This window comes from Typopeltis vanoorti, chromosome 23 (assembly GCF_054136105.1).
Source record: "Typopeltis vanoorti isolate ZY-2024b chromosome 23, IOZ_Tvanoo_1.0, whole genome shotgun sequence".
NCBI classification, from domain to species: Eukaryota; Metazoa; Arthropoda; class Arachnida; order Uropygi; family Thelyphonidae; genus Typopeltis; species Typopeltis vanoorti.
In genome coordinates, this window is record NC_143571.1 from 74664921 (window position 1) to 74680556 (window position 15636).

The 15636-nt window shown below is 35.2% G+C and overlaps 1 protein-coding gene across 1 annotated transcript in view; it reads right to left on the minus strand.

Annotated features, from left to right (window-relative positions):
* Positions 1 to 9630: 9630 nt before the first annotated feature.
* LOC150093990 (monocarboxylate transporter 12-B-like) overlaps positions 9631 to 15636 on the minus strand; it is a 46333-nt gene continuing 40327 nt past the window's right edge. Inside the window, exon 6 of the mRNA XM_090412824.1 lies at positions 9631 to 14826. Within this exon, the coding sequence (XP_090268950.1) occupies positions 14633 to 14826 (194 nt within the window). The 3' untranslated portion in view covers positions 9631 to 14632. The remainder of the gene's footprint in view (positions 14827 to 15636) is intronic.

Genomic DNA, 15636 nt, shown 5'->3' on the forward strand with positions numbered 1-15636 from the left:
GAATGTGCGCAAGCAGTAATAAAAAGAAATAAAACTTACAAAGAATTTACTGCAAGACCAACTAGGATTAAAGAAGGAAAATATAAAGAACTGAGAGTAGAAGCAGATAAACTTTATTGAAGGAAGAAAAGATAATTTCTTAACGAAATTTGATGTGAACAATAGAACAAGAATGAAAAGTAAGGGCGATATTAGGCAAGTTTATAACATAATTAAGAAAATTAAGGGAGGATATATGACTGGGCTAGACAAATGTAGAGATGGATATGTTAACATCCAAAAAAAAGTAAAAAAAAACAGACGGAGAGAATACTTCCATTAATAACTTAACAAGAACATTACATTTCAACTCACAATTTTATTCTCGCTACTACTATGATTCTGTAAGGCTACCATCAAAAGCTTAACAATATAACACATTCATTCAGGAACAACAAATCCCTAGGAATAGATGAAATCCCTGCAGAGTTACTGAAAGAAGGAGGAAAGAAGACAAAATATATGAAATTATTTTAACCATACGGAACAAAGAGCACGTGCCCAAAGAATGAAGAAAGCGTCTGATCTACCCTATATAAGAAGAATAAGAACACAGTTTGTGGAAATAATTGAGGTATTTCTGTGTTATGTACAACATGCAAAGCACTTACCTGTATCCTGAAAAATAGATAAAACCCATTTATGGAGAAGATCATTTTGGTCTACCAGAGGTTTCAGGAAAGGCAAATCTACATTTGATCAGATACATATAGTGAAACAATCACCAGAGAAATGTTGGGAATTTGATATTCATCAGATTTGTATTGATTTCCAATTATATGACAGCATCAGCAGAGAAAAAGTATGATATTGTGTACCAGATAGGCTGGTAAGACTTACAAGATCAACAATGGAAAATTCAGAATCACAAGAATCTGATAAATATAAAATGATTTATGAGATCCCTTTCTAATAACTCAAGGATTAAAACAAGTTGATAGTCTAGCTCTGATACTTATTAATATATACGTAGCTTTGAAATATATTAACTGATCGTTGCCAATATATAATAAAGAAACTCTGATAAACAAATAAATGCAGATTATAGCATATGCAGATGATATTAACATATGTAATAGAACAGAAGAAAACAGAAGAATAAAGAACAGAAGAAACATATTTGGGATTAGGAAAATTAACGCAAGATATAAGCTAACATGAATAAAAATAATGATGAATACCAAGCAGAATCAGTTAACTAATAAAAGAGTGAAGACCGAATACCTTGAAGTAAAAAAGTGAAAGAATTTAAATATTTAAAAGTAATGATTACTAGCCAACCAAATGAGATACTCTCTCTCTCTCTCTCTCTCTCTCTCTCTCCCCACAGAAAGAATAAAGAATATTTACTAGAAACCTGGATATTTACGGCAAGAGTGGAGAATTCGATGTCAGCTTTTGAAAGGAAATTCTTTAGAAAAGGAATACTACTAAGCCTCCCAAGACCATTTGGTGTTGATGATATCCTTTGATTGGAAAGACCTGGGATCCAGATCTGTCTTGGAAGAAAAGAAGGGGCTTATCAACTCAGCTAGTCAGTCTTCCATGGATGGGTAGGCTTTTCATCCAGCAAAACAGATAAACATGCCATAAGACCAACAACTAACGCTTTGATAAGCATAGCACAAACATAACAGACTGTGTAGACAGAATTAGCGTCCAAATTATGATATTAATAAAGTTTACATGAAGTCATCTTGGTCTTGAAGGGCCATTGATGAATTTCTGATTATGACGTTCTTGTTCGGTTACCGATAGCTACAAAGTATATTAAACCAATAGTTATGCAACAATACCAATACTTATACAATAAATCTCCATACTGATACATTAAGGTAGCTGCATCACTCATTTGATGAAGACGTTATTAGTAGCACGGCTATAGGCATGTGATTGCAGTTTTGACTATAATTTATCGTAAAACAGTTGAAGCACATGGATTTTATTAACCTACGGTATTCAAAAGCTAATGATGAATTACATTTTTACTTGTATATGAAAAAACAATTTCATGACCGAAGCCAACTGTGGACATAAATTACTAATAAAATATATTACATAAAATATGTTATGTTTCGTACAAATTAAATTGCAATACGTTTTTGGCAAAACGTTACACAATTCCTAAGGACGTAGTTAAGGAATTAATGTATAGTGCTTACAGAAAACTATGCAGATAGATGATAGATATTTCAGTATGGAATATGCCTACCCCAAACTGCAATGCAGCTCTCACAACGACGCACCAAGAGATTCAGGAGTTCTTGAGGCAAACGGGTCCACTCCTCCTTCACAGCAAAGATAAGGCCTTGTTTATTTTTTGCAGGGGAACGTCGAGCAGTAGTGTCTCCCTATTGGGTCCCAAACGTGTTCTATGGGGGTTGAGATCTGGGGAGACGTGCTGGCCACTCGACTCGATTAATATCCTCGGTCTCCAGAAGTTTCTCCACTACTCGTGTATGATGTGGTGTGGCATTGTCATCCATAGTCCCCTTTTTCCCAGCTCTTGTAGCTCAGTGAATCAATTAAGCATAATTCTTCCCCATACCATGACCCGGCACCTCCGTATCTATCTCTTTCAAGAACATTCTCGCGAGAGTAAGCAGTGCCACTTTCACAAATGTCTAGAATCGGAGGAAAGACTAAAACAACTAAAGATAAAGGGATGCAGACTACAGGCCTTCGGTAGGCCTACTTGTCGCAGACTTCTTGCCACAGTTTGTCAAGATATCCGCGTACCTGTGCTTGAATAGAGTGGACATGCAAGCTGACCTGCCGTGGCTCGACGATTACTTTTTGTTTTGCTGTTATAACCAAAATCTGTCTTCATGCTCCGTGATAGAGCAAGGACGACCTCTTAGCAAACGTCTGGAACATATTCCATTGGTTAGAAACGCTTCAGTGAGTCTGGATAGAACACTATGTGAGATTCCAATCTCTCTGGCAATATCATTAATTCTGCGGCCTTCATCAAGCTTTCCAATAATTCTTCCCCATCGTGAAATTATCTGGATGATGTTTTTTAGACATTACAAGACATCCAAGTTTGCAACTTTATTTCTTCACGGAAAGAGCTTCAAATACAATTTTCTTAGCACAGCAGCCTTTTGCCTTTTATTCTGCTGAGTGCTACCACGTGACCTCTTCCTGGGAGATTCGAAAATTTGAATGTGCATCCCTTTCTAACAAATTTCCACAATCTGATTCGTCAGAATTTGGGATTGTAATCTTCGGAGATGGTGTTTGTCCTTAAGTTTTGGACACCAGTGTATAAGAATATATAAACGGATTTCAACGTTGTGTAACTATTTGTTTTATTGTTGTATGTGTAGTGAGTCACGATGTTAAATTTCAGTTATGCACTTCACTGTTGTAGAAAATGATCAGCGTTCGGTTGGTGGAGGTAGGTTGCATTATTCCTTTAAAGTATCCTGCAAGCTGAAACCTGATTAAGTACCGAGAGAGAGAGAGAGAGAGAGAGATTTTTCAACATGGAAGCAATCTTTTGAGCTGTTTTACCAACTCTTACAATATACTCTTGCCGGCCAGGTTGGCTGAGTGGTCAGCGCAACCGCTTTCTAGCCAAAAGGCTGCTGGTTCGAATCCTGCCGTGGGCATAGGTGTTTGTGATTGTCTGTGAAAATACTAGTGGTGATGGCCGGTAGATGGCGTTGGTGTAGATGATGATGGTAGTTGCGCTTTGTTGTAGTTGATGGAGGCAGAGTTTTAGAGTAGATGCCGTCCCTCAATGAGTCTGGACTCCTTTGAGGTGTCACGTAATAATAAGACATTGATATGAAAGTCAACAGCCAAATAAGTAGATATCATCATTATAAGGATATAATTTATGAATGTTCAGGAAACAAATGATATTTTTTTCCTGAACAACTGCGTGCGTGCGTGCGTGCGTGTGTGTGTGTGTGTGTGTGTGTGTGTGTGTGTGTGTGTGTGTGTGTGTGTGTGTGTGTGTGTGTGCGTGCGTGCGTGCGCGCACGCTAGAGCGCTTGAACATTAATTGGATTTATCTCAATAAAATATAACAGCAGATCTAAACCCCCTCATCTCTATACGAATGACATGCTGTGGGACAAGGGGATTATTAATTCGCCACTTCCTAGCTGAAAGTAAATTGGTATATGATAATAGAAAAAAAAATAAAGAAAGTGATATCCTTTCTGGATTCAACCCGGTCCTAAGAAGGTCCTGTAAGCTAGCACTCTATATAAATATCCACGTAGTTATTAGGTGCTATCATCTTAATTTTATATGTTTGAAGTTGAAATCGTTGAAATTTATATTCACTTCATTATTTAAATTTTTAAGTATTTGAGTACTAATTTTTTTTATATTAAGATAAATACAGGTTGAAGACGAATCACGTAGCAGGCCTATACTGTCTACAAAATAGCTGGCAAATGCTTATTTTATTTCTGTTTCTGCTTTTCTGCAGATGCCTTGGTGGCGTGAAGCCTCGTTTGATTGGTGAGATCTAGATTATACTCTCGTCGAAGGCGAAGATGAAATTTTAAAGGACTTTCCCAACGAAGCTGAGTTAGCCGTTGTCAGATGCGACTGAGCAGGGTTTTTCACTAGGAAACTCCGTTTTTTTTTCTCCCACAGACAGATAACCTGGTCTTAGAGCCTGAGTTAATCGGTGTTAAGCGCTACTATCAGTTTTTTTTCCTCCCAGAAACTCCGAGGATTTCTCCAGAAGACAACCTGAAATGAGAGGCTGAGTTAGCTAGTGATAGATGCCAGTAGCAGGGTTTTTTCGCCGGAAAACCCCCTTTTTTTCACCCGCAGACAATCAGGCCCGACTGACTCAGTTAGCCGGTGTCACGATGCTACTAGCAGAGCTTTCCAGCCGGTAACTCTGTTTTTTTCTCCCAAAATACATGATTATAGAAAGTAAATCATCATGCAAAATCATATTCTCACATGATTTACATGCTTTTCGGTAAATCAAGATAATAGAAAAAAATTGTGAGAACACACGCGAAAGCTTGATTATATGCTTTCCTGCTAATTTATCTAATAATTCAAACTGCTTTGCTGTCACATATCCAGGTATTTCCTGCTAAGTTTTGAATTAGTATGTTTTAAGACGTAATCGTGAGGTTTTTCCTTCGTGATTGCTCCAGTTTTTTCCTCAAAAAGTGTAAAATCAAATATTTGCGCAGAGTTTTCCCACAGCTAGATGGCTTTTCTCATATTGTCAGAGATTATTCACGGCTTTTTCATAGCTGGAGTTTAAAAAGATATCCGGAAGTAAAACTGAACAAAAGTTATCGTCTGTGTAGCACGTGGAATAAATAAACGAGATTATGCTGTCATTCATTATTTGTCCATTCCATGGTTACATTTAAGGAATGAAACAGCTAATATGAGAAATAAAGTGCTCGTTGAAATTATATCGTGTTGTGTATGCTTATTTTTTAAGCTATCAGAGTTGTAATTTTATTATTGAAACTTACGAAGTAATTTGAAACAAATTATCATCATTAGATATTTCATCCATGAAATTCACTACAAAATTCAGTACATAATGACTGTGAATTATGTGACGAATTCTATGGTTATTAGTTCAATCCATCCAATTTATTAATGTGGAAATGAATGATATATAAAAGTATGAAACTTTTGGTGCATCTAAGCAATACATTTTATTACCCAACAGTGTTTATTATTGGAATCACCGGCCTATATATCTCAAATAGCACTTATCTCTCGATCTGTTGCTTAGGAACTGCATGCAGTCTACAAGGAGTAGTGGCAATGAAGTATTAATGTTTTGAGATACTTAGATCCAGTGAGTAGCGGTATTGGTGGTGCTGAGATATTGTCTAGCGTGTTTCGACTTAACTAGAGATATTGACTTATCAATGAACATTCCATGGACAATGTTCTTGTTCTGCTGAATTAGCTACCATTATTTTCACATATTTTCTTTAAAAGCTGTAAAAACGCGATTCAGCTCCTGGTCAACAACACTGCTCGTACTTTACGACGATATTTGTCTTGAAGAGCTGAAGGTTGTCGACTTTGGGGTAAACTTTACGACGATGGCTTTTCCGAGGAAGAGGGTACCATTTAGCTACCTCTATTATGAATAGAGGTAGCTAAATGGATTATGAAATGGAGATGTAATGGGGATAGCTAAATCTCCATTATAATGAAGGTAGCTAAATGGAGATATATGAATTAGCTACCATTATTTTCACATATTTTCTTTAAAAACTGTAAAAACGCGATTCAGCTCTTGGTCAACAACACTGCTCTTATTTTTAATCTGCTAGTCTACTGTCCACTTTCAAACTACCTAACTAACTGTTCTCATGCGGAGGAAGAGTTGGTCCGTTGGCCACTTTGAGACCCCCCCCCCCCAAAAAAAAAGAAATCAATGCCGTGTAATGGGCAAGGATCAAGAGAAAAGTAATTTTTGATATTTGTCTTGAAGAGCTGAAGTTTGTCGACTTTGGAGGAAACTTTACGACGATGGCTTTTCCGAGGAAGAGGGTATGAAAGATGAATGGCAGTAGCGGATTAGATAAGTCAGCAATTTAACTGCTAAAAGATGTTGAAGAGTTGTTGCTGTTATTACTGCGAGTTGAATTTAACAAAAATGGGGAACATGATGGATACCAGTTTGCTGAATTTTTATATTCATTGAGAAAGTGAACTTGTTAATAAATATCACAGAGGTAGGTTTTACACCTTTTTTTTTAGTGGGTTGAATTCAAACAATATACCGACCGATACCAGTAATCTGAAACAGTCTCGAATGGCAGCAATGAGTCTTGTGACGGTTACAACAATCAGGCGCGAAAGGGGGGGAGAGAAGCTGTTAAATGGTTTCAAAATACTCAAACTGGAACAACTCTCCCATGGATTAAAGTTGTGTCTGTGCATTGTGACTTGGAAAATCGAAGTTACAAATAGTCATTTCGAAGAAGGAAAAGTGTTGGTACTAATACTGTCACCTGATCTTTTGAGGAATGGAAAGCGCCATTTCTTTCCTTCCTACTGGAAATTGTCAAGTGGTTGTTGGGTCATCATTTGCGTCTAGATTAATAAATATCACAGAGGTAGGTTTTACACCTTTTTTTTTAGTGGGTTGAATTCAAACAATATACCGACCGATACCAGTAATCTGAAACAGTCTCGAATGGCAGCAATGAGTCTTGTGACGGTTACAACAATCAGGCGCGAAAGGGGGGGAGAGAAGCTGTTAAATGGTTTCAAAATACTCAAACTGGAACAACTCTCCCATGGATTAAAGTTGTGTCTGTGCATTGTGACTTGGAAAATCGAAGTTACAAATAGTCATTTCGAAGAAGGAAAAGTGTTGGTACTAATACTGTCACCTGATCTTTTGAGGAATGGAAAGCGCCATTTCTTTCCTTCCTACTGGAAATTGTCAAGTGGTTGTTGGGTCATCATTTGCGTCTAGATTTGCAATGCCTAACATTGTTAATTTTGATATTGATCATTTTTGCTTTATTTAAAAAAAAAAAACCAAAACTATTACACTGATATTTAGATATTAGTTAGGCATGAACTGTTTATAGCAGTTCCATCTTAGTCTTCACGTTTTTCTGTTATTTTTCATTTCTCCTGAAAATGGCGTTCAGTGAGGTCCACTCACAAGTAGAGGCTACGAACATCATATATATTAACAAAAATGTAATGAACGTCATTAAATGACTTCTTAGGTTTACATAATTATCACCTTTTAGATTGATATTATATAAAGTAATACTGTAAGAGAGATTACACTGTCTGGATTAGACAAAAGATTTAAAATTGCATAAACCCTATTGATGTTTTCTGAACAGCTGTTTGTAATCACTGGTACACTGACTGGAAAAAAGTTAACGAACACCCATGGGTAAGGTGCATCATTCCATGTAACGAGTGACGTTACATGGCACAATGTGTTTGTAGTCGTTTTACAAACACATGTTACAACGTGTTTGTAGTCGGTATAAATTGGAGGAATATGATGCTCTCAAGTCAGTGCAACTGTGTCCGGATGAAATGGCTGCGAGAAGGGGAACAGACGGCGTTTAAAAGAGGAGTTATGATAGGACGCAATGTTGCACACCTATCTGTTCAGCAAATTGTTGAACAGATCAGAAAATTGTTGAGCAGATGGCCCAATTTGTCAATTGATTGTTGACAAATTGGGCCATCCCGAGTCAACAATCAGTGATGGAAGCACAGGGAGTCAGCTGCGTGTTTTATGGATATGAACGTCGCCACACTTGACTGGCTTCTACAGAGCCATGATCTCATCCATATTGAATATCTGTGGGACGAACTGGACGTTGGTTGAAGTCAAAGGACGCAGTCCCACAGCAGTCTAGGACCTCGTTACTTGCTTACAGGTAGAATGGTCCAAAATTCCCATTGATCGCTATCGTAGACTTGTGGAAAGTATGTCTCGTGGGATTCCTACAGTCATCGAGAGAAAGGAGATCCTACATCTTATTGAGGTAGGCGCGTGGCTGTTTATTCTTCACACTATGCTGTCTGTTGACTTCTTTTCAACCAGTGTATAAGTAAATGCTACTAGACTACTGAGATAGGCGGGATGTAGGCAGTGTTATTAAAAGCAGAAAGAAAAATTCATAAAATGAATTAATATATGCAAAATAAATATTTTCGTTTTTTGAAAAGAAAAAAATGACATTATTTTTGTCAATAACATTTTCTTTATACCTTATGTACTTTATACTTTATATATATAAATTATTTTAAATGACTGATACAGAGAGATAAAGAGATGACATGGTTTTTTTAAAAAGATACTACTAGTTTACTAGTTTCGTTGAATGGATCAACCTATATATAATCGGTGAACTGTGTAATAATGATATCTCAATCCACAAGTAAAGTACACGTCCATTCGAGAAATTTCACTTATAAAAAAAAGTTCATTGAACTAAATATTTTAAATGATCAACTATAACATCTGATTTGTCTTATATTTACAGTGGTATAGTGCAGGAAATATTTCATTTATGAATATTTATATATTAGGGTCATTTAGAAGGTTCTACACACTCTAACACCGTGATTAAACCATTTATTTGATATTTTCAGTTTTCATTATAATTTCCATTTTTCCTATCACTGATCTCCAACTGACAGGCTGCAAGTTCGAACCGTGTTGTATACATGGGTGTTTGTAAATCTTTAGGTGGTAGATGAATTTTATCGCCCAGTTGAGTCGTGAAGTGGCTTAATAAAGTTCCATGTTTGGTCTGTACAGCAGGGTTTCTGGATTAGGTAAAAATGAATATAAATGCAAGAAATAATAAAAATTAATAAAATAGATAAAAATATTTAGCCCGCTCATGAAAGTAATGTAAAATACGACTTACAACCTTTCGTGAGTGGAGATATAAAACATGTGTAAATCTTGTATTCCTGTCATCGACCTTTCCATGTTGATACGTTTGATAAGTTGGATCACTTCAGCAGAAACGTCATCAATGGTAGTGAAACCTTTTTTACAGATTAGTTCTTTCAACTTAGGGAACGTGTTGTGTTGTTTTCTTTTTAATAAGCAGGAGCCCCACAAAACAATTAATATTTTATATAACTTTAATCATGCAGTATCTAATCAACAACTGAGATTACAGAAACTGCACTGTACACAGTACCTGAAAGTCCAGTATTTAAGTAAAATTGTGGCACACATTTTCCTCTCAAAATTATTATTTTATTCATGAAACAAACGAGACAATAAAAAGAAACAAACAAACAAAAAAAAAACTAACAAATATACACCCAGAATAATATCTGCCTTGAATCTCTCAGATCCAATAAAATCCTATCCAATAACAGATTTTGGCACTCTTTCTCTTCACTAAGGCAGCAAATTCAAATGTAAAAATATATAAAATGTAAGAACAAAATCAACACTTAATATTATCCAACAGTGCACACGCGTAGATAGTAAAATTAAAACAAATGAATTAAAACAACTGATACTAAAATTATTGGGTAATAATAAATAGAAAAAAACCCTTTTAAACAGCTGCAGAATTATGCCTTAATTAGAGTCTTCGAAACTTATATAAACCTCAAGTTGTTAATAATCACAAATGAAAGAAATTTAGTGCTATATGAAACATTAATAGACATCGTAAGTCTCAGAAAACAATGCCGAGTCAGTCATCATTTCAGTAAATGAGTGTACCATGAACTTACTTTATTTGTAAGCGATTTTTATCAAGTACCAATGCACTCTTTATCATGTGTAACTATCGTATTTTTCGCATTAAATTTGCATTACTCAAAAGTAAAGTTTAATATTTGGTTATTCTATTCGTAGGGTTTCTCCAAGCATATTTCCTGATGGTTTTAGATTGGAATTTAGGATATATCTCCAGAAGTCCTACTGATTCACTCCAAAAAACTTAACACACTTGGAGAATTTGATTAGGTCACGTCTGTGTCAAAAAGTGTGTACTGTTAAAAATCATTCGAATCAATTTATTTAAAACGTTTCTATGATTTATGATTTGAAAGTAGTTCTATGAAAGCGTCTAATAAGGAAATTATATCAATATTCAACCGTCGTTTTTTTAGGCTATTCGAGTTTAGAAACAGTAACTCAAATGTACTTCACAAATGGATTATGTAGAGATTTAGATGATTCTATTGTGCATTTTACATTTTGTTCTACCTCGGAGTTAAAATATACTTCACCACAATCTTGTTACAAGGTATTCGTGATTAAGGCTAGCATGTGCTTCTCCGCTGAGTATTGGTTTGGGGATGAATATAGTTACATTCAAAAGGCTTTGAAAGTTATAATCATCCATCCCTGTAAGGCATGAATGTTTGTAAAAGTCTGCTGTGAATAAGATAATATACCGATTTGAATTTATAGTGCTTTTTAAAAAAAAAAACAGTGTTGATAACCTCTTTTTTATTCGCATATATTTGAAATTTATATAGTTCTATTCAACTATTTTGCAAATTACTGATCTGTTGTCTCTCTTTTATTTATTGCGAATGTATTTAACAAAGTTATTTGCGATATATATGCACCTAGAAAATGAGTTAATAAAACTCTAAGGACCTCTGCAGCGGAACTCTCACAGAGGTAGAAAGGTTTTGCCTCGCAAAATTGCCAGGTCCTCTGGGGACTGCGCACATTCGACTGCAGATAGCACTATAGAGATATAATTAATCGTCCAGTTATTAAGAGAATTACATTTATATAAAAAGCAAAATTAAATGTTAATAACATACTTGTGGACCGGCGTTAATAGAAGGTGAGAATAATACTCTTAAAATAAAATTTAAAAAAAAATACATGAAACGCCTTTGGAGCTCTAAGGTTTCCACTTATGGAGATTATTTTGGCATCTTGCCTTTCCATAGTTTCATTTGTTTACATGACTTAAACGACTAGAAGTGTTTATGCCTTCGTGTTTTCCTGGCAACAACATATTTTGTTTGCGTTAACGTTGCGCTTGACAATTCACATCGTCCATACAAAATAGGCGATTGTACGTACATAAGTTCTCTGGTAAGATGCTCACCACTGTTTCAAGTTGCTCTGCTTCGAGTCCATCTTTTCTTTATCCGATATGAAACCACGACCCTGATACTGAAGGTCTAAAGTGGCTTGAATAAATACCATGTTTGGCCTCTAGAGAAGGATTTCCAGATTATCTACTATACGGTCGATAACCATTCCACGATACCATTTGAAAATACATGGGTTGTAATCTCTTCTAAGATGCGAAAGGATTTTTGCAGAAGGTAAATTAGCAGGTTTCAAGTCGAGGCGAGAGCTTTTTTCTCCCGTAATTCATTTTTTATCCACAAAATATCGAAGAAAACTTATCCACATTAGAAAATTCATTTCGATTAATCTTCAAGCCAGTGGAATCAAATTTACTGCTCCTTTCGTAATAGTAACAATACACTAGTTTAAATGCAGATTGATCTTAAACACTTATATCAATACAATGACATGTGACCTTGACCGAAAAAACAAAACCACCACTCTCATCATACACACTTTTTTGTTTAGCCATCAATCAGTGTGATTAAAAGAATTTTAATAATATCACTTATTCATCTGTTATTTCTTCCTTTGTTTTCGATAATTAAAATAATTAAAAATCTGCACAGAAAGTAATAAAATAACGAATATAAATTGAGTTGATATTTTTAATTGGTTACGAGGGTTGATGAAAAAAAAATTGAAAGACTAGACGTAACTATTTTATCAATTTTTATCCCCTTGAAATGCACTTCTTAATGGATTTTGGATCTTAGTTGACAAAAAAAATGGTCATATAAGCATCACATCATTGTTAAGAAATTTGTGCCCAGATGTGTTCCTTCAATTTTGGAACTAGAAAAATAAAGAAATCATTGGAAGACAGATCTGATGAACAGGAGTGGTGTTCGAGCAACTTCAATTCCCCATCTCTTTGACGACATTCACCAACTATAGATTTATGCTGGTTATGTTTTACACGATATAATACTACATGAGAAAACAACTAACTCCTCTTTGTATCTAAGCAACAAGCATTATTACTTTAGTATCCCAAAAATGAAAGCCACATAGGATATGAAAATTATTCGGAATGGTAATGAGCGCTTGAGCTATTCTTCTCAGTATAGCTGATGAAGAAAGCTGGAATAAACAGTCCTAAGGTTTAGACAAACAAAAGTTGTTTCAAATATGTAATTGATTTGTACATTCGAACTGACACTGGTTCATCTTGAAGATGTCTTTCTCTGTATCCAATAATTATTTGATGTCATGTATGGTACAATTACAGTATCGCACATTCAGTCCGTTATTGTAATCCGAACAACTCTTCTGGACGAATCCGAAAGTGTTTACAATCAATCCATTTCTTACTGTACATATTCAATAATACATCAAATTATAATGGTTATATTATTTACATGAAATAATGACTGACCTTGAAGCATAAAGCTGATTTATTTTCTAGAGGCAAAATATTCATGATGTAAGTTGCGTTTAAAGCCAATTACAAATATGTGCTCTCGTGAATGTTATTCATGAATCAGATGAACTAGGTGAATAAAATGAAAACCCAATACTTTAAACTCAAACATTTCGGTAACCATCATTTAAATCCCTTAATAAAATTTAAATGAAACAGATTTGGGATTTTTTACGTCATGTTGTTTGGTAATCTAAATAAAACCAGTCTTTGAGAGACATTCGGTATCGGATACTAATTCTGAGTACATGATAATACTTTAATATTCAAATATGAGAAACTATTCCCCACCTTCCTTATTTGTACACTTTGGTATATTCTATTTAACATTCATATAATCATATTTTTGAGAGAACTTACATATCAAATGGCAATCTGTCTGGTGTGAAAAAAAAATTACATACTGGATTGCAGCAGGTACAACGCATACATATCGACAAGAACTTAAATGTCGATATAGTTTTGATTTGGAAATGAATGACTTGACTATATCCACATATCTAAGTCCTTTAGGCACGTAATAGAAGGCATTCTTTTTTGAGTGGCTTGGAATTATGGTACCTTCGTTACTGGCAATAGCGATCATTGGCATACAGATCTTCGTTCACAATCCTAAGGCACGTAATGGACGCTTTTGACTTGGATGTGCAATAGTTAGCAAGAAACAGTCGTCCTGGATAACCGAATTATCTTCAGCATCATACATTTTTCTTTCAACCATATTTGTTTGGTATGTAATGGCAATGATGCAAAATTAGTTCTGGATACATTTCCCAAGTTTCCTGCAAAAATGGTAAACTATTTTGGGTAAATACAATTTATCACAGCTACATCAGCACATATGCACACTATCTTGGCCTGCTGTTGTTGCTGTCTCTCTTTCTGTCTCTCTCTCTCTCTCTCTCTCTCTTGCTTTTTTCACTCACATACACACAAACACGCATGTTTATGACTTCCAACATTCGAATAAAATGTCTCTGCGGAAACTAAACAAGTGAGTCTTCTTAATAAATGCAATTCATTCTTGAAGGCTTCTCCTACTCCAAATACTGATCTTCATTCTCATCAAGATATACACACTTTAATTTAAACTAAAGGGCAGCAACTTTTAGAAGGCAATCTCATAATTTCCTTCTCTAAATATCTAACCTTGACTACCAGCAAACAGTGTTCCACAGAATTCTCGTTTTCAATCTGTGGAGTATCCAACACACAGTCCTTTATTTCGCGCGGATATTCCTGCATTCTTCAGAAACTATAAAAAGTATTTCAATAAGAGAGAATTTATCACCTCATGAAGAAACTATTTCATCACACTTTAGCTCTTATTTCGGGAATGTAGAAACTAAACATGGAATGAAACGCTATTGGACACTTTTCTGGAAAGCAAACTACGCTGCAAACTAGAGTTACTACATTCTTAACATCCAAAACTTGGGGGGGGGGAGGTAAATGGCCGATGATGAATTCTTGATGAGCGACTAGGTTTATGCTTCCGCTAACGTAGTTGAAAGTGTGCGAAGTTCTTTCCTCCATCCAATCTATTCATTGGAAATTGTGCAACGAATTCGAGTAATTTTTCACACAACAGTATGCCCGGACTTCTCTTGACATACGTCATCTGATCCATCCAAGTGATCGACAGGGATATTCTTCGACCTCTCCCAGCGGGCTATGAAAGGAAGGGAGAAACACATGATTCCGGATATTGCAATCAGACTTCCAGCAATATAAAACGATGCGTCATAACTTCCAGTGCTGTCGTAAAACAAGCCTAAGAGAATGAAATATTCAATTAATATCATATAAGTTCAATCTCCTATATGTTTTAAATCTAATGAAATATTTAGGTCCTCGCAAATTATAATATTCTTACAAAAATGAGATATACTTAAGTTATATTTTTGTAAACGAAAGCTACTACATAAATAATATAATCATCCAAAGTAATATACCAGTGCGGACCGCCAATAAAATTGAACTACATTTTATTTATGCATTTTATTTGTAATATCAACTGCTTTATAGGAATATTTAAACCACCGATTAAACTGCTGATTATCCTAATAACTGAAGTTAACAATTTTGTACTGCTTAACTTTACCAATTATCAAATGTATTATTCATGCTCGAGTTGAAGTAGGCAACTATTTAAATAGGCATAATACGGCCTAAGTTCTAACGCACTTTTAGTTCTTCTTTTCTATATTCATTTTTCCTCATTTTGATGAATTGCAATCTTAAATTTTAAGAAATAAAATTATTAAAAGTGACAGTAAATACCTATTAGTTTATACCATGTATTTTTTATGTGAATTCCCCAAACCCACGTTCCGTAGAGATCAAACATGCCACTTCTAGGACTCCAGTAAGCAGATAATCTCACGCTGGGAGGTGCAATCCATCTCCCGCCTAAAGTCATTTTCACAAATATTTACGTTTAGGATGTAATCCGAACTCGTTGTTTATTGGTTGAAGAGCACATGACCTGTCCACTCGACCAATCAGGCTGCAAACAATCTTTGTGGATTGAAACTCAAAAAGTTACGGAAGTGATTGAGAGCATAGGATGTTCCCCATTGTC